The sequence below is a fragment of the Pelophylax lessonae genome (assembly GCF_965119305.1).
Source record: "Pelophylax lessonae genome assembly, chromosome: 11".
NCBI lineage: Eukaryota > Metazoa > Chordata > Amphibia > Anura > Ranidae > Pelophylax > Pelophylax lessonae.
In genome coordinates this window covers 73750173-73777442 of record NC_138778.1, presented here as the reverse complement: position 1 = coordinate 73777442, position 27270 = coordinate 73750173, and the positions used below count along the sequence as shown (strand labels likewise).

At 45.1% G+C, this 27270-nt stretch overlaps 1 protein-coding gene across 1 annotated transcript in view; it reads right to left on the bottom strand.

The window, feature by feature from the left end:
* Positions 1-27270, bottom strand: part of MLLT6 (MLLT6, PHD finger containing) — a 320203-nt gene that overhangs the window by 226252 nt on the left and 66681 nt on the right. The window contains exons 4-5 of the mRNA XM_082272078.1: positions 21734-21843; positions 21556-21659 (exon numbers count right to left, since the gene is read on the bottom strand). Of these exons, the coding sequence (XP_082128204.1) occupies positions 21556-21659; positions 21734-21843 (214 nt within the window). The remainder of the gene's footprint in view (positions 1-21555; positions 21660-21733; positions 21844-27270) is intronic.

The window sequence follows — 27270 nt, the reverse complement described above, 5'->3', positions numbered from 1 at the left end:
AATGTGACGTCAATTCACCGCGCGCTGCACATGTTCTGCCTTCTAAGACCGCCTCCCATGCCTCGGACAGCCTCGTGTGCACTGTGCAGCCAGCTGCAGTCCGGTCACGGTGCTCACGGTGCCAGACATCCAACCACAGGCCCTGGCCTCAGCCACTCACCACAGGGTGCCAGCCAGCCGATCCACAACAGAACAGGGTGGCAGGCCAGCCTCCAGCCATCCACCCCACAACAGGGTTCCAGCAGCTAGCCACCCACCCCACAACATGGTTTTCAGCGAGCAAACCAACCACCCAGATGACACCAAGCCAGCCACCCGCCACCGTGACCACACAGTGTTCCAGCAAGCCAGCCACCCACAACATGCCAGGGTAAATGACACCAAGCCAGCCATATACAAAACAGGGTGACCCCAAGCCAGCCACCCACCACAGTGTTCCACCAAGCCAGCCACCCACCACAGTGTTTCAGCAAGCAAAAACAGTGTTCCAGCAAGCCAGCCACACACAACAGGGTGACTTCAAGCCAGCCACCCACCCACCACAGTGTTACAGCAAGCCAGCCACCCACCAGTGTTCCAGCAAGCCAGCCACCCACCAGTGTTCCAGCAAGCCAGCCACCCACAACAGGGTGACCCCAAGAAAGCCACCCACCACAGTGTTCCAGCAAGGCAGCCACCAACCACAATGTTCCAGCAACCCAGCCACCCACAACAGGGTGACCCCCAAGCCAGCCACCCACCACATTGTTCCAGCAAGCCAGCCACCCACAACAGTGTTCCAGCAAGCCCACCACCCACAACAGGGTAACACCCAGCTAGCTATAATATACTACTTAACTGGGAGTACTGAAAAGAGTAGTGTCTACTCCAATCCACTGTCTAGCTTTTTTCTATCAGTTTTGCACTGACTGCAGTAGTTGCAGTGAGTCCCCCAACTGCAGCGGTAGTCCACTGACTCCAGTCCAATCCACTGTCTAGCTACATAGTTACATAGTAGTTGAGGTTGAATAAAGACAATAGTCTATCCAGTTTAACCTGTGTAGGCGTGCATGGCCGTAATCATCTCTCATACCCCTTAATGTCCTGATCCTTGAGATTTACGTCCAAGAGTCTTTTGAAAGTAGCCATACTTCCCGCAGAAACTACCTCTTGTGGTAGAGATTTCCACAATCTTGTAGCCCTAACAGTTAAAAACCCCCTGCGTTGCCTGAGGTGAAAACGCTTCTTCTCTAATCATTGTATGTCCTCGAGTCCTCATGCAATCCTTGCGAATGAATAGCTTTTTTTCTATGCTGAGATCACCATTGAGGTATTTATAAATTGCTATCATGTCCCCTCTCAGGCGTCTCTTCTCCAGGGAGAATAAATTAAGCGATTGTAGACGCTCTTCATAATCAAGGTCCTCCAATCCCCTAATTAGTTTAGTTGCCCTTCTCTGGACTCTCTCAAGCTCCAACACATCCCTCCTGAGAACTGGACAGAATACTCCAGATGCGGTCAGACCAGAATTTTATAAAGTGGTAGGATTATAGTTTTATTTCTGGAATATATCCCTTTATTTATGCATGTTAATATTCTGCCGGCTTTGGCAGCTGTCGCATGACATTGCATGCTATTGCTTAGTCTATCCTCTACCAAGACTCCTAGATCTTTCTCCATTCTTGACTCCCTCAAAGGTTCCCCCCCAAAGTGTATTGTTCTTTTATGTTTTTAGTCCCCAAGTGCAAAATCTTACACTTCTCCACATTAAACCTCATTTGCCATGTCGTTGCCCACTCTGTTATTTTGTTCAGGTCATTCTGTAGGATATCTGGCTCATGCTGTGCAGTTATTGCCCTGCCCAATTTTGTGTCATCTGCAAAAACTGATATAGAACTACTGATCCCGTCCTCAATGCTGTTTATGGATAAATTGAACAGGGTTGGTCTCAGGACTGAGCCTTGGGGGACCCCACTTACCACCCCAGACCAGTCTGAGTATGCGCTATTTATTACCACCCTTTGGACACGCACTTTTAGCCAGTTCCCTATCCAAGAGCAAACCTTGTGGTCGATGCATGCAGACCTTATTTTATAAATCAAGCACTTGTGGGGAACTGTATCAAACGCCTTAGCGAAATCCAGGTACACCACATCCACTGGTCTCCCCCCTATCTAGCTCACAGCTCACCTCCTCATAGAATGTTAAGAGATTGGTTTGACAAGAACGCCCTTTAGTAAACCCGTGCTGATAACTGCTGATGATGTTGTTGTCTTTAGCAAACTCTACAATATAGTTCCTTATCTTCCCCTCCAGAAGTTTACATACTATCAATGTCAGACTGACCGGCCTTTAATTACCCGGGACATGCCTCTGCCCTTTTTTGAATATCGGTATCACGTTAGCTTTCCTCCAATCCCCCGGTACATTTCCTGTCATAATACTGTCAGCAAAGATCAGGAACAGTGGTCTAGATATGGTTTTACTAAGTTCTTTGAGTACTCTTGGATGTACGCCATCCGGGCCTGGTGATTTATTCGTGTTAATTTTATCCAGCCTTTCCCTGATTTCACCCTCTGTTAGCCATAGCAGCAAGTCCTGTGAATTACTGCTAACCATAGTCATGGTCAGTGTACCCCTCCTTTTCCCGTGTAAAGACTAAGGAGAAAAAAGCATTAAGCTGTTGCCTAGCTTTTTTCTAGCAGTTTTGCACTGACTGCAGTAGTTGCAGTAAGTGCCCTACTGCAGCGTTAGTCCACTGACTCCAATCCAATCCACTGTCTAGCTGTTGCCTAGCTTTTTTCTAGCAGTTTTGCACTGACTGCAGTATTTCCAGTGAGTTCCCTACTGCAGAGGTAGTCCACTGACTCCAATCCAATCCACTGTCTAGCTGTTGCCAAGCTTTTTTTCTAGCAGTTTTGCACTGCTTGCAGTAGTTGCAGTGAGTGTCCTACTGCAGAGGTAGTCCACTGACTCCAGTCCAATCCACTGTGTAGCCGTTGTCTAGCTTTTTTTCTAGCAGTTTTGCACTGACTGCACTGCAGTAGTGATTTAAAATTATTGCAGTGAGTGAGTGCACTACTGCAGCAGTTTATTATGCATTAATGCACAGATGATGATGAGAAACTGATGTCCCTGCAAGTGCACTTTTCCTATCAGTTTTCATGCAGTTAAGGTGTGAAGAACGAGCCCTTAATGTTAAAAATGATAATAAATAAAGATTATCATGTTTAGTAACATATTTGTGTCGAAATTTGTGTTTATTTTGCAAAATTTAAATGTGCAAAAATATCGGCCAATATCGGCCGATACCGATATGCGATGGCCAAAATATCGGTATCGAAAAACTGATATCGGTCGATCACTACTTTAAAGAATGGACCAGGGGAGAGTATATTTCTCGCACTGCCGCAGCCCATAGGCATTTTGCACGATCTCTGGACAGGTTGAAGGAGGAGGCTTGGGTGAGAGAGGCCGCCTTTGTTGCGAACCCAGATCAGGCTTGGTATGGAGCCTGGCAGTGTGCCCTGAGAGAGCTCACCCTCCATAGGGTAGAAATGACACAGAAATCCATGTCGGCTAAAGCTCAGAGGGTCTTTGAGTTTGGTAATAACAATGGCTGTCTGCTAGCTTTGCTATCCAAGGGGCAATTTACAACCACCCATATTAGTGGAATTAAAGAGCACACGTGTGAAGTGTTGAGGACACCAGACAGTATTCTACCGTTTCTTTCACTAGTACCGACAACTGTACTCCTCGAGAGTTGATTATTCTCCATATGAATTGGATTCTTACCTGGACGGGATTAATTTCCCCTCCTTGGAAGAAGAGACCTGTCTTAGGTTGGAGGGGGACATCACCCTGGAGGAGATCCAAACTGCTATGTCCCAGCTTCAGGCGGGTAAGACCCCCGAGATGGACGGACTCCCCACGGAATTTTACTCAAGCTATCAGGACATGCTTGCCCCCAGACTCGAGTCATTGTTTGGCCAGTTCTTTACCCTGGGCTCCATCCCTGATTCTATGTCCGAGGTGGTGGTGGTGTTGGTTCCCAAACCGGGTAAGGACCCCCATGACTGCTCATCCTATAGGTCTATATCTCATCAATGTGGATGCAAAAATTTTGGCAAAAATTCTAGCTAACAGGCTCTCTTTGGTCTTAGAGGACATTATCCACGTGGACCAAACTGGATTTGTGCCTGGGAAGGTCAAGGACATCAACCTCCGCCACCTTTATCTTAATCTCTCAGTTACCCATGAGATTAGTGGACCCAGGGTCATTGTCTGCCTTGATGCCGAGAAGGCTTTTGACTCGGTGGAGTGGGAATTTCTGTGGGCCACACTGCGGATATTTGTATTTGGTCCTAAGTTTCTTTAGTGGTTGAGGATGCTGTACCAAGCTCCTAGGGCACCCATTAGGACCCATGACTGCTTGACGCCTCCATTCACACTTCAGCGAGGAACCAGACAGGGATACCGGTTATCCCCCAGCCTTTTTGCTCTGGCTCTCGAACCATTAGCCATATCGATCCGAGGATCTGACAGGGTGGGAGGGTTGAGGATGGGCCCCTTAGTGGAGAAGATATCCTTATATGCCGAGTCCATATGAGTCCCTTAGAGCGGCCCCTGAACTGTTTGACGAGTTTGGGAGGTTCTCGGGGATACGCATCAATTGGACCAAGTCTACACTGTTTCCCATAGACCCCTCGGCGCGAGTATCTGCGACTGACACCCCCCTACTTTGGGTTGAACAGTTTTGTTACTTGGGCATACAGGTTAGGAGGGACTTGTTCAGTTTTACGCATCTTAACTTATTGAATGTCCTCTCCCACCTCAGGCAGAGATGCCTCACCTGGGCGACCCTCCCACTCAATCTGATAGGTAGGATTAATCTACTTAAAATGGTCTTTCTCCCCAAGTTCCTTTTTCAGGGACCTAGACCGGTATACCGGGTCGTTTATTTGCCAAATTGACTCTGCCTGTGCGATGTGGAGGGCTGGCGTTACCCGATTACTGTTCTTACTATTGGCCCGTCGTTCTGGTTACAGTTCGGTGGTGGTTCACGTCCTCACGCACTAATGCAGCTGTGTGCATTGAGGCGGTCATCCTGGGCTCACTTCAGGAGTTGGCCAACCTGGTTTACAGGGGACCTCAGTCCTGCACCAGCCTTCCACTTCCCACCAGGATCCTGCTCAGGGTGCCGAAGACAGCTAGACGAGGATTCCAAAACCATATACTAGGTCCCCATACTGCCTGCTTTGGGGTAATCCCAACCTCCACCACCTACACACGATACCGGACCCTCAAGTTTGGGCGCGATACGGCGTTAAAACCTTGAGAGATTTTTTCTCACCAGACAGGTTGTTGCCCTTCCCGGAGCTTAGAACTAAATTCAGGTTGCCAGGTTGGATGTACTTCCGCTACCTGCAGCTGAGGCACGCTGAACGCGCTCAGGTTCCGAGCCCGTTGACTCTACAAATGGACCCTGTGGAAGAACTACTGGCCCAGGAGTCAGTTCCTAAACCCCTGGCCATGCTTTATACAGATCTACTGTGAGTGTATTTCCCTAAAAGAGACAGGTTATGGGATTTATGGAAGGCAGACCTTCCTGATCTGGATAGAGAAGACTGAGAAGATTGCCTTGATGACAGCGTCCGATTGTGTATGTCCTCCAAAGATAAATTGATACAGGACAAGTTTTTACATAGAGTGTACTATAGCCCTCAGAAATTGTGCAGAATCTACCCCCATTGGTCACAGTGTTGCCCCCGGTGTGGGACTGGGGTGGGCACATACCGACATATGTTCTGGAGTTGCCCTCGGATAACTTAATATGGAAAGGAGGTTGTTAAACTCATTAATTACCGCCTTCAGCTCTAGCTACTGCTCTCGCCTGAGTTGGCCCTTCTGGGAATACCAGATGATGCACAGAGGCCTAGATGTACCAAAACCTTGATATGCTATCTTTTTTATTATGCTAAAAGGGAAATTATTCTAAAATGGAATAGCCATTCCCCCCCTTGATAAATGTGGGGAAAAGCTATAAACGCAGCTCTCACTATGTACAAATTGACATATATCAATAGGAATTGTCCTAAAAAATTTGATAAGGTCTGGCAGCCGTGGACGGCTTAGTTTGCATAGTTAGGTGGATGAGGAGGTCTCTCCATGTGAACACATATGCTTGCCAACCGTAAACGTTAATGCTCCTTTCTTGTATTGAGATATCTCATTTGTCATTTTATAAGTGTGATGAATGTTCATACTTTCTGTTTGTAGAAGTAACATTTCTACTATACTCTGTATGCGGTGTATTAGGTTTCCCTGTTTCTGATAAAAAAAAAATAGAAACAGAGTCAAGGGGTTCATTAGTAAGTGATGCAGAGTTCAGAGGTCAGCAGTAAGTGATGCAGAGTTCGCAGAGTTCACAGGTTAGCAGTAAGTGACTCAGAGTTCACAGGTCAGTAGTAAGTAATGCAAAATTCACAGGTCAGCAGTAAGTTATGCAGCGGTCAGAGGTCAGCAGTAAGTGATGCAGAGTTCAGAGGACAGGAATCAGTAGTATGTGAGGTAGGAGCTCCTGGCAAAGACTACAGTAATATGTAATCCAACTACAAAAAGCCCCCTCCCCCCCCCCCCCCCCCACACACACAAAATAAATTTCTATTCATAATACATGGAATCTAAACAGTGAGGCTGCTGTGAACATTGAAATATAGCATATACACTTTATTAATAAAGTGTATATGCTATATTTCAATGTCCACAGCAGCCTCACTCTTTAGATTCCATGTACATTGCCTTAAATAGTATGCATACCCCTTGAAATTTCCACATTTTGTCATGTTACAACCTAAAACATAAATGTATTTTATTGGGATTTTTTGTGATAGACCAACACAAAGTGGCACATAATTGTGAAGTGGAAGAAAAATGATAAATGGTTTTCAAAGTTTTTTTTACAAATGTGAATAGGTGTGTACAAACCGCGCTAACTAATATAGTAGAAAAGCTGCCAGCACTTCAACTAGACATAAGTTGTAAAAAATGGAATAAATATACGTGCATCGCTAAAACACAGTGTATACAGTAAACCCCCCTCCATTGCGGGGGTTACGTTCCGGACCCAGCCGCGAAAAGTGAAATTCCGAGAAATAGAAAAACCCTATTAAAATGCATTGTAGGCATGTTTATTTTACTGTCACTGTACGTGTAGAAGCATTTTAAAGGTCTTTAAACACACTTTTAAAACAATAGAAACTCATTTAAACACATAAAAGATACTAAGAGACATAGCAAGAGCTATGGAAAACACAAAAATATTTAATTTTTAATGATTTGTATAGTAAAATAACATTACAAAAAAAAACGCGAATTACCGGGACCGCAAAAACTGAACCGCGATGGAGCGGGGGATTACTGTATACCCAATACAGTGATAAAACTGATAAGTGATTCGGATATAAAATACAGAAATTGTGAAAAAACAATCAATATAATTGCCATGAAGAAAAATAAAGTCCAAAAATGAAGAAAAAAAGTCCCAAGTGAAAATATTCATCCAAATCAAAAACCTAGTAGATGTTCTAATCCCTCCCTACTCTGTCTAAAACTAAAAAAAAAACTGTTTTGCCTTAAGTTATACTTTAAGGATGGTCGTTACAGTGGGGAGTAGATTGGCTCCAGCTGTAGCCCCTGGGATTCCCTATAGTTTGATATTGTTCCAGATACTGCAATTCTCTAGGTCATTTAGATGTAGCTGCAGTTGCACTTTTTTATGGGACTGGGTTTGCTTCAGTTGAAGGGAGACCACTCTCTTTTCTAACAGAGCATAAGTAGAGTCCCAAGTGGAGACCTCCTGTCTGATCTCGATAAGATCTGCTTTCAGAGTAGATCGTATTTAAGTTGCAAATGAGGCTAGATCTTCCCTGGTTGGTAGGGAGTTTAAAATGTGGGCTATCTCTGGAGCTGAAAGTATTAACTGCAGGGCAGTGTCTGGAGGTTACTTATCAGACTGAGCAGGAGCTGCACCGCTGGAATAAACAGAGACACTGGAGCCGGCTGCCACTGATGAGGGAGCATAGGTGTCAGCTTGCTCTGGTTTCCCGGATGTACTAGAGCACATGTCCTTCATGCTGGTTGCTGCAGGAGGGTCCTTTTGTGTTGTGGTGGTGTATGGGGATAAGAGATTCAGCACTGTTCCTAGGGTGCCACGTCCACCTAGACCTGTTTCCTGTATTTGGGCATGAAATCTAAAGAGAAATGGGTCTGTGAGTAGCCAAAAAAGCAGCCCAGTATAGCAGAGCTCACAGTCTGTGCGCTCTACTCCCCCACAGCCAAACCACGATGCTGGTGACCGGGGCAGGTGCCCCCACCCACTCTAGTTTTGGCCCTGGATACTAGCCTCAATCCCCTTTAATGCAAAACTTCGATTGGAAGAGAGAGGGACAGCTCTAAGAGCTGTCACAGTTGCTTACCTACCCCACTACAGCACCTCCTCTCTCCAGAGATTGTAGACACCATTGGGTATTCCTCGGGGTGTTGAGGTCATGTCATGTCCAGGAAATGTATTTAAAGTGGAACTTTATTCAGAAAATTAAGTCCTGCTAGATGATTTCAGGCTGGCCCCTTTTGCAGGTACAGCTATGTAAAACATTAAAAATAAGTGCATATACTATGTAAAATCCAATAATACACTGTCTCACCCTGCTCTGAACATGCTCAGTTACGCTCTATTTTTCGGCACTGTGCTGAATTTGAGACTTTGAGACTGATCTGCTGACAGCCTAAAGATTTACTGTTGCCCACGGGCTCTGGGCTTCAGCAAAATGGTGACCTCCAGCAAGAAGAAAAAGGAACAATTCTAATGCAAATTTACATCACACACTCATTTTGCAGGGTTCGTACACATTTTTACCAACAAAATTCCATGACTTTTCCATGACTTTAAGTATATATTTATGACCTAATGTTTCATGAAATGTCTATGTTTACATGTTAAATAAGAAGAAAATCCATGCTACATCTAGTAATTTTTTACTAAAATTAATTTCAAGCTTTGTAGTGTACAGTCATGATGGATAAGGTGCAGCTGGACTGGTATGGATGGCACAGATGCACAAATGCGGCACTTACATTGAGGGCAGCGCTTTATTAGGCTGAAGCAACAGTCCCACGAACAGGCAGAAAAGAGAGAAAGGCGCCACTCAGTGTAGCAGATGTAAATAATTTTATTGACACATTAAAAACTTACATGGAGGTAAGCGTCTATCTTCATAGCTCGGCGTCCTTCTGGTGTCCTAAGGAGCGGTTTACGCATGCTCCGAAACCAGTTACCACCCCCCCACCACCCGCGTCATCACGTCCGTGCGGCCCTCCAGTGAGGTATGAGCTTCACCACTGCCTCGATCTGACTTGAGTCCCCTGATTGGTTCTTCCCTAGAGTCATCTCCCGGCTGCTGGCCAGCCTCAGGTATGGAAACATCGCGGACCCGGAAGGACGCCGAGCTATGAAGATAGATGCTTACCTCCATGTAAGTTTTTAATATGTGTCAATAAAATTATTTACATCTGCTACACTGAGTGGCACCTTTCTCTCTTTTCTGCATATTCAAATATACAGTGATTGGGAAACAAATTTCCATGATTTTTCCAAATCTTTGTGGGTTAAATTATTTTCCAAAACTTTTCCAGTCCTGGAAATTGCCATTTTAAAATTCCTTGACTGTTCCAGGTTTTTCATGACCGTACGAACCCTGAGTTTTGGCATTATTATTAATGTGGAATGTACAATGCTCAGCATAAATGAGTATACCTCTTTTGAAAAGTGAGATTTTAATAGATATCTCAATGAACACAAGAACAATTTCCAAAGTTTTGACAAAAACTGGATTTTTGTAAGAACTTACCGTAAAATCCTTTTCTCTGAAGTCCATTGACAGACGCAGCAGCTATGCTTCTTTACCATTGGGTTATGCGTCATCTACAGGAGTAGACTAGGCAGTGAAAAAAGTCACTGACACGCCTATAGGGGCTGTCCTTCTCGGCATAACCCCGCACACACTGTTCTCTCAAATCAATTTCGTAGCAAGCAGTGAAAAGAAGACCTAAACCATCCCCATAACAGATGGGCGGGTGCTGTGTCTGTCAATGGACTTCAGAGAAAGGGATTTCTGGTAAGTTCTTGCAAAAATCCAGTTCTCTATCGTCCATTGACAGACGCGGCACCTATGCTCCATTACCATTGGGAAGTCCCAAAGCAGTATAGGCATGAGGGGTGGGAAGAAACGCAACCAACAACAGTTAACGTACTTCCAATGCTAAAAACGTAGCCAACTGGGTAACAAAAAAGCTCAACCAGTAACAACAGGAGCTTACCCATGAAAGAAAAAAAATCAACCCCTAAAGAGAAAAAACAAGTCTCTTTAAACAGCAGCCTGCAAAACCTTGCGGCCAAAGGAGGCATCCAAAGATGCCAATAAATTTTCCATGTAGAATGTTGTAAAAGTATGCCCGGACGACCAAGTCACCCCGCTTTACACACTTGAGTAACAGACGGCTGATGGCGAAAAGCCCAAAAGGCACTCAGTGCTCTAGTAGAATGCGCTTTCACAGGGAGAGGAGGAACCTGACCCTTCAACGAATAGGCCTGAACAACCATCTGCCTAATTCATCTGGATATGGTCGCAGCAGATGCAGCCACACTTACAAGATCCTTCAGTAAGGACAAAAAAAGAGAATCCAATTTTCTAAAGAACTCAGTTACCGTCAGATAAACCCTCATCTCCTGAACCACATCCAGTGAATGCATGGCGATTTCCTTGGAATGCTTAGGCTTAGAACAGAGTGAAGGCAACACAATGTCTTCATTGAAATGGAAATCAGACACCACCATAGGAAGAAAAAGCAGATTAGGTCAGAGAACCACTTTATCTCTGAGGATGACCAAATAAGGCGAACGACAGGACCACGTCGCCAACTCAGATACTCTGCGAGCAGAAGTAATAACCCCCAAAAAGGTAACCTTCCGAGATAATAAAGGCAGAGATATGTCCCTATATTCCCAAAAAGAGGCTTCTTAAGAATAGACAAAACCAAAGTCAAATCCCACGGAAGTACGGGAATCGTCTCGGAGGAGCTATATGACACACCCCTTGAATAAAGGTGCGAATTAAGGTATTAGCAGCCAACGGGCGTTGGAAGTACATTGCCAAAGCCGATACTTGGCCCTTGATCATGCCCAAAGCCAACCATTGCTCAACTCCTTTCTACAAAAAAAACAAGACCCTTGCAACCAAAAACAAGCAAGGGTGCAATTCTTGTGATTCACACAAGGAAATATACATCTTCCATGTACGACGATAATTCTTTCTGGAAGTCACTTTCCTAGCCCTCAACAGGGTAGGAATCACAGACTCAGAGAGACCTCTGTCTCTTAACACCTGGCCTTCAAGAGCCATGCTGTTAAAGCCAGCGACCGTAAAGCAGGATGAAAGATCGGCCCCTGAGACAGCAGGTCCTCCCCTGAAGGCAGCCGCCAAGGAGGCTCGACGACCATCTTTACCAGGTCTGCATACCAAGACCGACGAGGCCAGTCTGGGGCCACCAGAATCACTGGAACATTTTCCACCGTCATCCTGCGGAGAAACCTTGACAACAGCTGTATCGGAGGGAAGGCATAAATCAGCTGATACTGAGGTGCTACCGATGCGCCTGTGGCGTCAGCCAGAGGATCTCGAGCCCTGGCCACAAACTTTTGAACCTTTTTGTTCAGACGAGACGCAAACAGGTCGACCTCCAGGGTGCCCCACCGGACAAACAGGAGATGAAATACCTCTGGATGCAGAGACCATTCCCCTTGGTCCAGAACCTGACTACTCAAGTAATCCACCTGTTAGTTCTCAACTCCTGGAATGTGAACTGTGGAGAGAGCCGAAACATGTTCCTCGGCCACCTCCTGGGCCGCCGGGCACTCTTTGTGCCCCTTGGTGATTGATGTAGGCCACAGCCGTGGCATTGTCCGATTGAATCCAAACCAGGGAAGCTTGTAGCCGATTCGTCCAGTGTAGCAGGCAAAACTTGATTGCTCTGAGTTCCAGAACATTTATCCGTAAAGAGGACTCCTCTGTCGACCAGACTCCCTGGGCACGGAGTTTGTCCAGCACTCCACCCCAGCCCGACAGGCTGGCATCCGTGGTGACCACAACAGCGGTAGAAAGAACTTGCCCTTGCTCAGGGCGGGCGACAGAAGCCACCAAGAGAGCGTTGACCTCGTGAGTCGGCTCAAAAATATCATTCTGTCTAAGGACTGTGGATCCTTGTTCCACTTGACAAGAATCTCCTTCTGCAGAGGCCTGGAATGAAATTGATCAAATGGGACTGCCTCGAAGGACGACACCATCAGCAACAGGGCTCTCACATCTGATCTCTCCCTGCAACATCTGAAGTTTGTCCCCGGGAAGAAAGACCCTTGCCAGAGAGTCCAAAGTCAGTCCAAGGTAATTCAGTCGCACCGACGGGGTCACTGCAGATATTTTTAAGTTTATGGTCCACCTGAACTCCTGAAGGGTCTGAACCGTGATTGACAGGTCGCCCAACAAGTCTGAGTGAGAGTTTGCTCTCAACAGGAGATCGTCCAGATATCCCAGGACCGCAATCCCTTTTCTGCGTAGCAAAGCCAGCACCGGGGCCAAAACCTTGGTGAAGACTCTGGGAGTGGAGGCTAGACCAAAGGGTAATGCCACAAATTGAAAGTGCTCCTCTGCTACTGCAAAAAGGAGATACCTCTGATGTCCCCCGTATATAGTGATGTGTAGATACGCATCTTTGATATAGATGGAGGCTAAAACGTCCCCTTGATTCAAAGAGGCTGCCACCGACCAAATGGATTCCATTCGAAACTTCTGCACCCGCACAAAGCGGTTCAGTGACTTGAAGTCCAAAATTAGACGCACCTTGCCCCTTTCTGGGCACTGTGAACAGGTCTGAATAGAAACCTCGAAACCGTTCCTGCTGAGGGACCGGCAAAATCATTCCTTGTGCAATGAGATCCTGCACTGCCTCCCTGAGATCCTGCAAGCGATCTGGAGACAGACGAAGATTTGAGGGAAAGAATCGGTCTGCTGGGCGAGACGGAAATACGATCTTGTACCCTGAACTAATCAGTTCGTGAACACATTTGTCCTGAATCAGAGATGCCCAGGGTTCCTGAAAGTAACGCAGACGTCCCCCCACCCCAGAGTCGGGTGAAGGCGCCCCTTCATGTAGAAGAGGATTTGTCCGCCGAACCGGACTGGCTAGTCTTGGGCTTACCCGACCAAGCCTTTTTGTTCCCTCCAGAGGTTCTGAACAATTTACTTTTTCTTGCGCCCCCCCGAGGCATGAAAAACCGCCTAGAAGCCGTGAACGAGGGCCCCCGCCTACTGTGGGATGCCTTGCCTTTTGAGGATTGGGGGAGAATAGTTCTCTTACCTCCCATTAATCCTTTGATTAACTCCTCCAAGGAGTCTCCAAACAGACGTTCACTCAAAAAAGGGAGATCTGTTAAGGTCTCCTTAGAGACCTGTTCCGCCGACCAGCTCTTCAGCCACACCATGCGGTGTATGGCAATCCCTACCGCTGACACTCTGGCAACCAGAGGGGCCGCATCCAAGGCCGCATCACACAGGAACACTAGGGCCTGGGCCACCTGGTCCGTGAGCTCAATCAGGGTCGGGGGAACAATATCAGTGTTCAAGTTCAAACCGAGTCAGCAAAGGGATAACGGTGTTTAAAGCGCTTTGGCACCACTAGAACGTGCTTAATCCACTGCCATTGCTCATTCAAAATATCGTGAAAATCCTCAGGACAAGGGAACACCTGACCAGACTTCTGGGCTTTGCTGAGCCAAAAACTACCTGCTTTCCTGACTGTGTGGGTTCATCATCCATTATTAATGTTTTCCCTAAGTGAACGAATCAGTGCTTCCACCATAGCGCATTCCCACGCTGCAGCCGAGGAGGACATATTCTCCTCACCATCCAACTGCGAGGACAGGGAATAGCAGCAGGTAGCAGATTGTGCCCGAGGAATGCCCAAAAAAGACCCCTATACTGTACCACCTCACAGTTAAACCTCACCCCTATACTGTACCACTCTGCAGCATGGAGATTCAGCAGATGAAACATCTCACAGGAAGTGACCTGGAAGCACAAGAGGCTGAACTGCCTGTGTAACTCCAGGCTACAACAAAATAGTGCCAATGCAAAAGCATAGGAAGCTCTGGGAAAATGGTCGCTGTACCTTACACACAGAGAGCCAATACCTACACTTAAGATGGCGGCCGGAATCGCTGCCATACGGTCAGGACCCAGTCATGAGGCCACCTCAGGGATCCACCTAACAGGACCCCACAGGACAAGGTAACATTGTATGCCCCCACCCCCCAGGCACCGAATATAGCGCCCCCATGTGGGAGCAGGGAGGGCAGGGCCGGGTCTTGCTAGGCCTGGGGGATCTTTCAGGAAAAAAGAGTCCTGTTAGCCCCAGGAGTGGGCCCACATCCCCTCCCCCAGAAGCCTCTAGAAACATGGGGGGCTCAGCATTACTCACCATACAATGGACCGGGTGGGCTCCGCGCAGACTGCCTCCCACCCTGAGTGGGGGTGCAGGCAGCTGAGGGGTACGCTGTGACTCAGGGCATTCAAGGTCGATGTGTCCCAGCGAGAAAACTACTCGCAGGCTCGTCCCTCAACAAGGGCTCTGTCGTGGCAAGGCCTAGTGCGGGACTATAACCTGCTCACGCTCTTTGGCCAGGCTGGGGGACTGTAAGGATCTGGATTAACCAGTGCGAAACCTCAGCCGGTTGTCGCTTGTAGTTTACCAGGAGGATCCCTCTGACACTAGCTAGTGATAGTAAGTAAAGAGAAATAAACATAAATATTCTGATAAGAATATAAAACTGAGGCCGAAGTCCCAGCAGGAAACCTAGGTCCTACTCCTTCACTAGGCAGCAAGAAACTGATTTGAGAGCACAGTCTGTGAGGGGTTATGCCAAAAAGGACAGCCCCTATAGGCGTGTCAGGAATTTTTTCACTGCCTAGTCTACTCCTGTAGATGGCGCATAACCCAATGGTAAAGAAGCATAGCTGCTGCGTCTGTGAATGGATGATAGAAAAACAGAGTTTTATAGAACATTTGTTTAGCTCATTACATGAAAGTAAGGTTAATAATATAACTTTGATTACAAAAACTTCAGTTTTACTCAAATTAGTTGAATATACCCAACAACAAAACTACTACATCTATTATTTTGTATGACCTGCATGATTTGTGAGTACATCACCAAGTCTTCTAGGCATGGATTATACAAGTTGGACATATTGCAACATCTATCTTTTTCCATTCTTCATAAACAACCTCTTTTAGAGCCTGGATGCTGGATGGAGAGTGATGCTCAACTTGTCTCTTCAGAATTCCCATAGGTGTTCAAATGGGTTCAGATCAGGAGACAAACTTGGCCACTGAATCACTTTCACCCTGTTCTTCTTCAGAAATGCAACAGTGGCCTTAGATGTGCGTTTTGGATCATTGCCATGTTGGAAAAGTGTACAACGACCAAGGGCACAGAGTGATGGTAGCATCTTCTTTTTCAATTTAGAGCAGTACATCTGTGAATCAATAAAATGCAGCTCCCCAACACCAGCAGCACTCATGCAGCCCCACAAAAGGACACCGCCACCACCATGTTTCACAAGCATTTTTCTTTGTACTTCTCACCTTTGCAATGCCAGATAGCAGGGATCCTCAAACTACGGCCCTCCAGCTGTTGCAGAACTACACATCCCATGAGGCATTGTAAAACTCTGACATTCACAGACATTACTAAGCATGATGGGAATTGCAGTTCCTGAACAACTTGAGGGCCAAAGTTTGAAGACCCCTGCCATATAGTAATGCCAAAAAAAAAAAATGGAGAAAGATCTGGGAGTCTTAGTGGAAGATAGACTTAGTAATAGCATGCAATGTCAAGCTGAAGCTGCCAAAGCCAGCAGAATATTAGCTTGCATAAGGAAGGGGATGTATTCCAGAGATAAATCTATAATCCTACCACTTTATTAATCACTGTTCTGCCCACATCTTGAGTATTCTGTCCAGTTCTGGTCGCCAGTCCTCAGAAGGGATGTGTTGGAGCTGGAGAGAGTCCAGAGGAGAGCAACTAAACTGATTAGGGGATTGGAGGATCTTAATTATGAAGAGCGCTTACAAGCGATTGATTTATTCTCCCTGGAAAGGAGACGCCTGAGAGGGGACATGATAGCGATATACAAGTACCTCAACGGTGATCTCAGCATAGAAAAAAACTGTTCAGTCGCAACGAATGCATGAGGACACGTGGCCAAACAAAGCGATTAGAGGAGAAGAGATTTAACCTCAGGCTATACAGGGGGTTTTTACAGTAAGGACTACAAGATTGTGGAATTCTCTACCACAAGTGGTAGTAACTGCAGGGAGTATGGCTACTTTTAAAAGACTCTTAGACGTACATCTGAAGGATCATAACATTCAGGGGTATGCGAGATGATTGCGTCCACACACACCTACACAGGTTGAACTGGATGGATTGTTGTCTTTATTCAACCTCCACTACTATGTAACTATGTCGTTTTAAAGCCATCAGTTCCAAAAACATTTGTCTTGGCCTCATCAATCCAGAGTACAGAGTCCCAATAGTCTTTCTTTTTCAGAATGCGCCCTGGCAAATTCTAGGCAGGCTTTTTCGTGCATGAGCTTTGGGAGAGGCTTCCTTCGTGGGCGACATCCATGCATGCCATTCCTCTGCAGTGTACGCTGTATTTTGTCACGGGAAACAATCATCCCAGTTTGGCTTTCTACTTCTTTAGGTAACTGCAGTGAACTTGCACTGTGATTTTCTTCAACCCTTCTCATCAGAAGAAGCTCCTGTCGAGGTGTTAATTTCTGTGGACAGCCTGGAAATCTCTGTGAGATGGTTGCAGTTCCATCTTTGTTACATTTTTGTATAACTTTTGCTACAGTATTCTGACCGATAAGTGAAGGTTTGCTGAACGTCTTGTAGCCTTCACCTTTCTTGTGTAAATATTTCTTGTATAAAAAAAAAAAAAATATTTTCTTTCTCAGGCTAACAATGTCCCCCGATGTAGATCCATCGACAATCAAAACGCCCGTCGCCACAGCTCATGCTGAAAGCTCCCGCTGTCTGCCTGCTCTGCTGTCTGAGACAAATACAAATAAAAAATTTCCCAGTTCAATTTGCTAACCAGTTTGCTTCCTAACCAAATTAACCTGTCTAACAGTTTGCGTTAAAACAGGGGTTTAGTTAGCACACATTTGCAAACGCATGTGTAAACTGCAGGGCCACTCCACAGCAGCCTGTATTACCTGCAGTCCTAACTCTTGTAAATTTATGAAATTCTCCACAGTGTCCTGGTGAGTGGACACACTTAATGCCTTTGCTGTTGTGCTATTGGCTGGGCGTCTATTGTGCCCCCAAGTACCTTTAGGAGGGTTGGGCTACCTCCAGGCTCACCTGCCCCCTATCTATCCATTAGCTTGCATGCGCTTCCACTGTGGAGACTCTCATAAATGTACAAGAGTTAGGACTGCAGGTAATACAGGGTGCCGTGGAGTGGCCCTGCAGATTACACATGCGTTTGCAAATGTGTGCTAACTAAACCCCTGTTTTGACGCAAACTGTTAGACAGGTTAATTTGGTTGGTAAGCAAACTGGTTAGCAAATTGAACTGGGAAATTTGTATCTGTATTTATCTCATGTGCGTTGCCCTTCCATGTGTTTTTTGCTATGAAGGTCAGTTATAGGTGGGGGCAGAGGCCATTTTCTTTGCTGCTCCGCTGTCTAAAGCTGGATACACACTATACAACTTTTGTTGGTAGATTTCCTTTAGATTTACCTTCAACTATGTAGTGCAAGGGACTGCCTTATTGCATACACATTGAAAGTGTTTAGGTTTGATCTCATATTATATAGTTTTGGTAAGTTTGAAGAAAAAAATCTAAAGAAAATTGTATAGTGTGCATCCAGTTTAACAGTTCCTAAATAGCGAAGGGGTGGGGGCCACCTGGTGATGTCACCTGGTGGCACCGCCCCCTTTTGACATCATCAACCAGTGCATGCTGGGTCAGTGACGTCACAGGGGGTAGGGTTTTTCTATTTTTTTTTTGCAATGGGGATCTCAATGGGGAAAAATATCATGCCGGATATCTATACTGGTATGGACTGGGTAATGTGTTAGGAATGAAAGGATGCCACATTGTTTGATGTAAATGAAAATTATCAACCTACGGAGGGCTGAATTCAAAGACATATCAAAAATCAAAGGTAAAAAATGATGCAGCAGGCTAGTCCATTTTGCTGAAACTTAATTTCAGCAACTCAAAATGGTACTCAGTTTGTATGGCCCCCACATACTTGAATGCATGCCTTACAACAACAGGGCATGCTCCTAATAAGGCGAAAAATTATGTCCTGCCAGATCTGGACCAGGGCATCACGGAGCTCCTGAACAGACTGAGGTGCAACCCTGGCGGCGTCAGGTGGATCAAACATATTGTCCCTATTATTAATTGTGTTCTGTAGGATTTATGTCAGGCGAGCATGGGAGCCATTCAAAGGTATTAATTTCTTCATCCTCCAGGAACTAGCTGCATACTCTCACCACATGAGGCCGGGCATTGTTGTGCACCAAGAGGAAACCAGGACCCACTCCACCAATGTAGGGTCTGACAATGGGTTCAGGTTTTCATCCCAATACCTAATTGAAGTCAGGGTGCCATTGTCTAGCATGTAGAGGTCGGTGCGTCCCTTCGTGGACATGCCTCCCCAGACCATCACTGACCCACCATCAAACCGGTTATACTGAATGATGTTACAGGCAGCATAACATTCTCCACGGCTTCTCCAGACCCTTTTACGTCTGTCACATGTGCTCAGGGTGAACCTGCTCTCATCTGTGAAAAGCACAGGGAGCCAGTGGCAGACCTGCCAATTCTGGTGTTTAATGACAAATGCCAATCAAGCTCCATGGTGTCGGGCTCTTGAGACTTGTGCTGAGAGAAACAGCATACCTTCTTGCAATGGCATTTATTGATGTGCCATTCTGGTGGAGTTGGGATGTCTGTGCAACCTCTATAGGGTCCAGGTATCGCCTGCTGCTACCAGTAGTGACACTGACCCTAGCCCAATGCAAAACTAGTGATAAACAGTCAGAAAAGAGGAGTATGGAAAAATAATGTCAGTGGCCTCCACCTGTAAAACCATTCCTGTTTTGGGGGTTGTCTCATTGTTGCCGACCTAGTGCACCTGTTGTTAATTTCATTAACACCAAAGCAGCTGAAAGTGATTAACAACCCCCTCTGCTACTTAACTGACCAGATCAATATCCCAGGAGTTTGATTGACTTGATTCTATACTCTGATTAAAAAGTGTTCCTTTAATTTTTTGAGCAGTGTATATATATATATATATATATATATATATATATATATATACACACACACATATATACACATACATACACACATATATACCCACACTTGTGCTACCTTTGTAAAATGTTAGCCATTTTTACTAGACCAACTCCACAAAACAGTCCCTTACAAAATGTCAAATAGCACATAGAGAGTCTTCAAAACTCACAGCCATAGAGTCAACAACGTCTAGGAAGAAAGAAACACTATCCATACCCCTGGTGTTGCTGGATCTTTGCTGTTTTGGGGGTCTGTGAGCTACAGTGTAACAAGCTTTTTAGTCAAAATTGATAGCAAGATGAATGCAGCATATTATCAGTCTATGTTGGAGGAAAATTTGCCTTCGCTATCAAAGATGCTGTTCTTGGGATGCCCTTGTTCTTTCCAACAAAGCAATGATCTGAAAGTGAAGGCCAAATGAACCCCTCAGTGGCTACAGTAGGAAAGATAAAAGTCCCGGATGGGACATCACAATCTCCTGACCTCAACTTCAAATCACTTTGGGGAGATCTTAAAAGAGAAGTATGGGCAAAACTCTTTTGGCCATACTTCTTATGAGGGTCAAAGAAGTGCAATAAGTTCTGCTCTCCTGTGACCCAGAATCAGCCGACAGCGGGCTAAAGCCCACTGTCAGCTCAAATCACAGAGCCACACCAGGGTCTGGAGAGATCCTGACAATATTACAATATTGGGATCTACAAGTATCAAAAAAGTCTGCAAGCCATCATTAACCACTTGCCGACCGCCGCAAGTACATTTACTGCGGCGGTCAGCCCCTCCTGGGCAAAGTGACGTATATATACATCACTCGCCCGCGAGCCAATAGCAGGCGAGCGCGTGCCGGCGGAGGCGCGCTCCCGCCCCCGCTCGCTCCTGCACATCCCGATGACCGCCGGTCACTCGCGATCGTTCGCCGCACAGGGAGAAAGGCAGATGTAAACAAAGCCGCTTGTCATTCTCCCTGGTGTAACTGCAGAGACTATACGATCCTGCTATGTAGGATCGTATGTCTCTGTGGTTACATAAAAAGCCACCCCCCTTTACAGTTAGAAGCATGCCCCTAGAGACACATTTAACCCCTGCATCTCCAATAAAGTTATCCCCTTCCCTGCCAATGTAATTTTTACAGTAACAGTGCATATGTATAGCAATGATTACTGTAGTAATGTTACTGGTACCCCCAAAAGTGTCAAAAATGTCAGTCAAGGGTCCGATCTGTCCGCCGCAATGTCGCAAACCCGCAAAAAAAAAAAATCGCAGATCGCTGCCATTACTCGTTAAAAAAAAAAAACAATAAAAAATGACAAAAATCTTTCCCTTAGTTAGTAAACGCAATAATTTTTGCGCAAACCAATCATAATACACTTATTGCGATTTTTTTTTTTTACCAAATATACGGTATGTAGCAAAAAACAAATTGCCCTAAAATGTTAAAAAATTTGGATTTTTACATTTTTTTTGGGGAATTTCATATAAAAAAAACATTTGCAGCTATAACAGTTTCAACTCTGGGAAGGCTGTCCACAAGGTTTAGGAGTGCGTCTATGGGAATATTTGACTATTCTTCCAGAAGCACATTTGTGAGGTTAGACACTGATGTTGGATGAGAAGGCCTGGCTCGCAGTCTCCACTCTATCCCTAAAGTGTCCTATCGGGTTGAGGTCAGGACAGTCAAGCTCCTCCACCCAAGACTCGCTCATTCAGGTCATTATGGATGAAATGTGAGTGTAAAGGCAGGCACCCCAATACTTTTGACAATATAGTGTATATATTTTTAGGATATACTTGCGCACACACACACACACACACACACACACACACACACACACACACACACACACATATATATATATATATATATATATATACACACAGTACCCTTGCCACAATTCAAGATGCAAAAGCAGTACATTTGACTCAATCAGTATCTGATATACTCCTTTCTAGACTTTCATTTTACCAAAAATCATGCAATATGACTCCAGCTATAACATGGGTGTCTATATATTGTGTATCTAGTATTTAATTCATATTCAGGGCCAAAGAAATCTGCATGGTAGTTGTACCACCTACCATGTGACATGAAATGCTTGCCGACAGCCGTGCCGATTGCAGGTCATACAGGCCCCAGAAGCGGCCCTGCTCTCTCGTCCCTGTTCTTCACAGATGTAGCACGTCTGTGGGATGAACTACAATCAGGCTAAAGGGATCATGGTTACATTTTCGAAATAATATTACAATAAATTTTTACCTTATTAAATCGATCATGGGGCACATATTGTAGGACAATAGGCTCCATTGTCAGAACATTTGCAAACTGAACCTCTGGGATGTACAGTGCACATACCACATGTGCCCAACCTAAGAAAGTGTCAAAATGAAAAAGAGTATCTTTTAATCTTTTACCTTATATATGCTATTAGGGAGTAAAAAAAAAATCAAACATACTGTAAATAAAAACACAGAAGATAGGCAGAGGCAATTAGGCCTCTTTCACACAGCCGCTCCGCTGTTTTTGTCCGCTGTGGGACTTTTTTTTTTTTTTTTTCATCCGCTCCGTTGTGTCATCCGCTCCGTAAGTCCGCATATCATCCCATCCGTTTGCGGATGATATGCGGACATAATGTAAGTCTATGGGCATTGCGGATGTCAGCGGATGACACCGCTGACATCCGATTTTCCTTCCTTTCCGTTTTTTGAACGGAGGAAAAATAGGGTTCTGTTCCGTTCCAAAAAATGGAACAGAACTGAAAGGAAGAAAATCGGATGTCAGCGGATGGTATTCCGCTGACATCCGCAATGCCATAGACTTACATTACGTCCGCAAATCATCCGCAAAAAAAATAGGATGATTTGCGGACATATGGAGCGCCCGTGTGAAAGGGCCCTTACATTAACTATCAATATAACCTATAGTGCTACTGTAACAGGCAAACAGCACAGATGCACACAGAATTGGATAACCTTGACATGCAGTACATAAAATAACCTACCTTCCCTAATTATCTGTTAAAGTGTATCCAAATTTAAGAAATATAATGTAATAGATTGCAGCAGTCATTTGATGTGCATTGGTTTTCTGTTTTTCATGATTTTTGGTTTTTATTTTCATCTGTGATAATGACAGTAACACACTTTCTGTTCTAGGGTGACAACGCTGACTTACTGTACTATACATACATGGAAGAGAAGCACAAAAAAACACTTTCTCCTCCTTTCTTCTGCACAACATAGGAGAAGGTGTTCTGTAGTCCGCAGAAATCGCTAGGAACTATGCTGATAATAATGCAGCACAGGCAGAGAAAAAGGTTTGGTTTTTATTTTTTGCATTTATTGTACATACACTGAACAAAATTATAAATGCAACACTTTTGTTTTTGCCCCCATTTTATATGAGCTGAACCCAAAGATCTAACACTTTTTCTATGTACACAAAAGGCCTATTTCTCTCAAATATTGTTCACAAATCTGTCTAAATCTATGTAAATCTATGTTAGTGAGCACTTCTCCTTTGCTGAGATAATCCATTCACCTCACAGGTGTAGTATATCATCAACATGCTGAATAGACAGCATGATTATCGCACAGGTGTGCCTTAGGCTGGCCACAATAAAAGGCCACTCTAAAATGTGCAGTTTTATCACACAGCTCAATGCCACAGATGTTGCAAAGCTTTAACCACTTAAGCCCCAGCCCTATTTCGGACACTTTTTGTTTACAAGTTAAAACCAGTATTTTTTCCTAGAAAACTTAGAACCCCCAAACATTATATATATTTTTTTAGCAAAGACTCTGGAGAATAAAATGTCGGTCATTGCAAAACTTTTTGTCATGCGGTATTTGCGCAGCGGTCTTTAAAACGCCATTTTTTTGGAAAAAATTTGAAAAATCACATTTCACTGCATTTAAAAAATACTAAACAGTAAAGTTAGCCCATTTTTTTTGTATATTGTGAAATATGATGTCACGCCGAGTAAATAGATACCCAACATGTTATGGTTTAAAATTGCGCCCCCCCCCGTGTGATGGCGACAAACTACGGTCAATAGAGATCTCAATCTGCGACGCTTTAAATTTATTTAACGGTTACCAGTTTAGAGTTAGAGTGTAGTTTTTTTTTTTTTTAATTATTGCCCACGCTCTGGCGATCGCGGCGATACCTCACATGTGGGGTTTGAACAGCGATTTCATTCGCGGCTCGACTTGCATATACGTTTTTTTTTGTGCGCGAGCTAACGGTGACGGGGGCGGGTAAATTTTTTTTTTTTTCCTATTTATTTTTTTTTTTTTTCAACTTTATTACAGGTTTTTAAAAAAAAAAAAATCTGATCACTTTTATTGCTGTCACAAGCAATGTAAACATCCCTTGTGACAGCAATATGTGTGACAGGTACACTTTATGGAGGGATCGAGGGTCTAAAAGACCCTAGACCCCTCCACTACACTTCCCTGTATGCAAAACGCCGAAAACGGCATTTTTGCATACAGCCGTTTTTTAAAACTGCCGCCTTTTGCAGCACACTAACCCGGAAGTGACGTCATGGACGCCGCCTCCGGGTTACGTCATCGGAGACCCGATCAATGCCATTTACGGCATTCATCGGGACTCCATCCAGCCGGCGGACGTGCCGGCTGGGTGCTCGGGGCTTCCGGTGGGACGGGAGCCCCGAGCAAAGCCACGGAAGGCGGCGGGAGGGGGGGGGGGGACGTCCCCTCCCGCCCCCCCGGGTAACGATCGAGTGGCTCCCGAGGCGCATCGGTCGTTACCGACGGAAAGCCGACCGTCGGCTTCAAACCACGGTACCGGGATGATGTCTCTAGCTAGAGGCATCATCCCGGTATAAGCCCGCAAAGTTTACCGACGTAGCCCTACGTCGCTATGCGGTAAGTGGTTAAGGGAGTGTGCAATTGGCATGCTGACTGCAGGAATGTCCACCAGAGCTGTTGTCTGTGAACTGAATGTTCGTTTCTCTACCATAAGCCGTCTCTAAAGGCATTTCAGAGAATTTGGCAGTACATCCAACCGGCCTCACAACCGCAGACCACGTGTAACCAAACCAGCCCAGAACCTCCACATCCAGCATGTTTACCTCCAAGATTGTCTGAGACCAGCCACCCAGACAGCTGCAACAATCGGTTTGCATAACCAAAGAATTTCTGCACAAACTGTCACAGTCTTGCTCATCTGCATGCTTGTTGTCCTCATCGGGGTCTCGACCTGACTGCAGTTCGTCACTTTAAAAGACTCAAGTGGGCAAATGTTCACATTCTATGGCGTCTGGCACTTTGGAGAGGTGTTCTCTTCACAGATGAACAGTTTTCCCTGTACAGGGCAGATGTCAGAGAGCGTATATGGCATTGTGTAGGTGAGCAGTTTGCTGATGTCAAAGTTGTGGATGGAGTGGCCCGTGGTGGCAGTGGGGTTATGGTTTGGGCAGGCGTATGTTATGGACAACGACAGATGCATATTTTTTATGGCATTTGGAATACACAGAGATACCGTGACAAGATCCTGAGGCCCATAGTTGTGTCATTCATCCACGACCATAACCTCATGTTCCAGCATGATAATGCACAGCCCCATGTTGCAAGGATCTGTACACAATTAATGTAAGCTGAAAACATCCCAGTGCATGCATGGTCAGCATACTCCCCGGACATGTCACCCATTGAGCATGTTTGGAATGCTCTGGATCGGCGTATACGACAGCGTGCACCAGGTCCTGCCAATATCCAGCAACTTCGCACAGCCATAGAAGAGGAGTGGGCCAACATTCCACAGGCCACAATCAACAACCTGATCAACTCTATGCAAAGGAGATGGGTTGCACTGCGTGAGGAAAATGGTGGTCACACCAGATACTGACTGGTTTGCGAACCCGACCCCCCCCCCCCCCCCCAATACAATAAAACTGCACATTTTAGAGTGGCCTTTATTGTGGCCAGCTGAAGGCACACCTGTGCAATAATCATGCTATCTCTTGAGAGGTGGAGGGATTATCTCGGCAAAGGAGAAGTGCTCACTAACACTAAAAAGTCTGTGCACTTTGCAAGTGCAGTTGCACTCATTTTCCCGAGAGCTTAGTGAAAGTGGTGAAGTTTCACTTTGTAAAGAATACCCAGTTAGGCGCAAAGAAAATATAAAAAAAAATGGATTTTTGACTTACCGTAAAATCCTTTTCTCTGACAGACACAGCCCCATATTCTTCTTAACCATTGGGTTATGCTGCCCCCTACAGGAGTAGGACAGGAAAAAACTTTACCACGCCTATGGGGAAGTCAATGAAGGCATATACCCAGTCACTCTGCTATAGGATTCCGTTTTGTTGCAAGCAGTGTCAGAAGTAAAAAAACTCCAACCCACTCAGAAACAGAGGGGCGGGTGCTGCATCTGTCAATGTACTTCAGACAAAAGGACTTTACAGTAAGTCAAAAATCCAGTTTTCTCTATCGTTCATCGACAGATGCAGCTCCATATTCTTCTTAACCATTGGGACTTCCCAAAGCAGCATTTGCATGAGGGGTCGGAAAACAACGCAGAGAAAGAACATAATTCCCCAAAGGCTTAACTTATGGCACTTTTCCACTGCAAGTACCGGCTAGTACCGGCTCGGCTCTACTCGGCCCTGCTTGGCCTGGTTTGCTTTTCCACTGCTGGTACCGCATGGTATAGGGTTGGAACAGTTCGGTACGGTACGGTATAGGTTTGCTTTTCCACTAAAGCAGTACTAAAGTTAAGTGGGTGGGATAACAACGGGGTGGGTGGGATTCTCTGACCAATCAGTGGCTAGTAGTGACTGCATGCAAAGGATTGTGGGATATGGTACCAGTTTGGTACCTGTTGGAACCACAATCGAGTAGGTACTGTTTTTTCTGGGCCGTACCGTACTGTACCGTTCGGTTCCATGCAGTGGAAAAGCAAACCTATACCGTACCGTACCGAACCGTTCCGACCCTATACCATGCGGTACCAGCAGTGGAAAAGCACAAAAGGGTGCCGAACCGGTACGGTTCCATGCAGTGGAAAAGCGCCATTAGCGAACCAGGTAACATTAAAAGATGGGTGAAGGCGCTCAGTTATAAATGAGGTAGATTTTCTGGAAGGTATTTTTATCTGCTGCCTCAAAATTTTAAAAGTATACACAATTAAAATAAAATATAATAACAAGTGTAGGGCGCTGATAAAATATATAAGGTGTGTAGTGTAATCCAAAACATTTATTTTTAGATGAGGTACAATCAATAAGCACACATTAAAAATAATCACAATGAAAAATATTCACAATTAAATATGTATAGTGATATTTTTGTGATAAAGTGCCAGTGCTCAAAGTAATATTAATTATAAAACTTTTTAATATAAATAAATTATCACTAATAGTGCCAGTGCTTTATATTGTGCTTAATATACTAAAATTATAAATAAGAACCAATAAAACACATAAGTGCGATGCTGGGTAAAAAAAAATTTTTTCCCATAAACTGTTACTCAAGCGTGAGATAATAGTGACATAAAGTGATACCGTGCTGGTGTGTATTAAAGTGACTAGGAGCAATCAATTACATTTTTGGTGGTTTAAAATGTGCAAAGTGTGCCACGATTGGGCTTATTAGTCCATATAGTGATTCCCAATTCTTCAGGAGTGCATCAGATATTGGATATCCCAATGTGCGGTCCTGTGGGCATAGTGCTGTTAAAATATATGCTCACCAGAAGGATGCAGTTCACACAGACCCTGCAGGCGTTTTTTACAATGTGTGGAATGTGGATAGGGTACAACTCTTTTC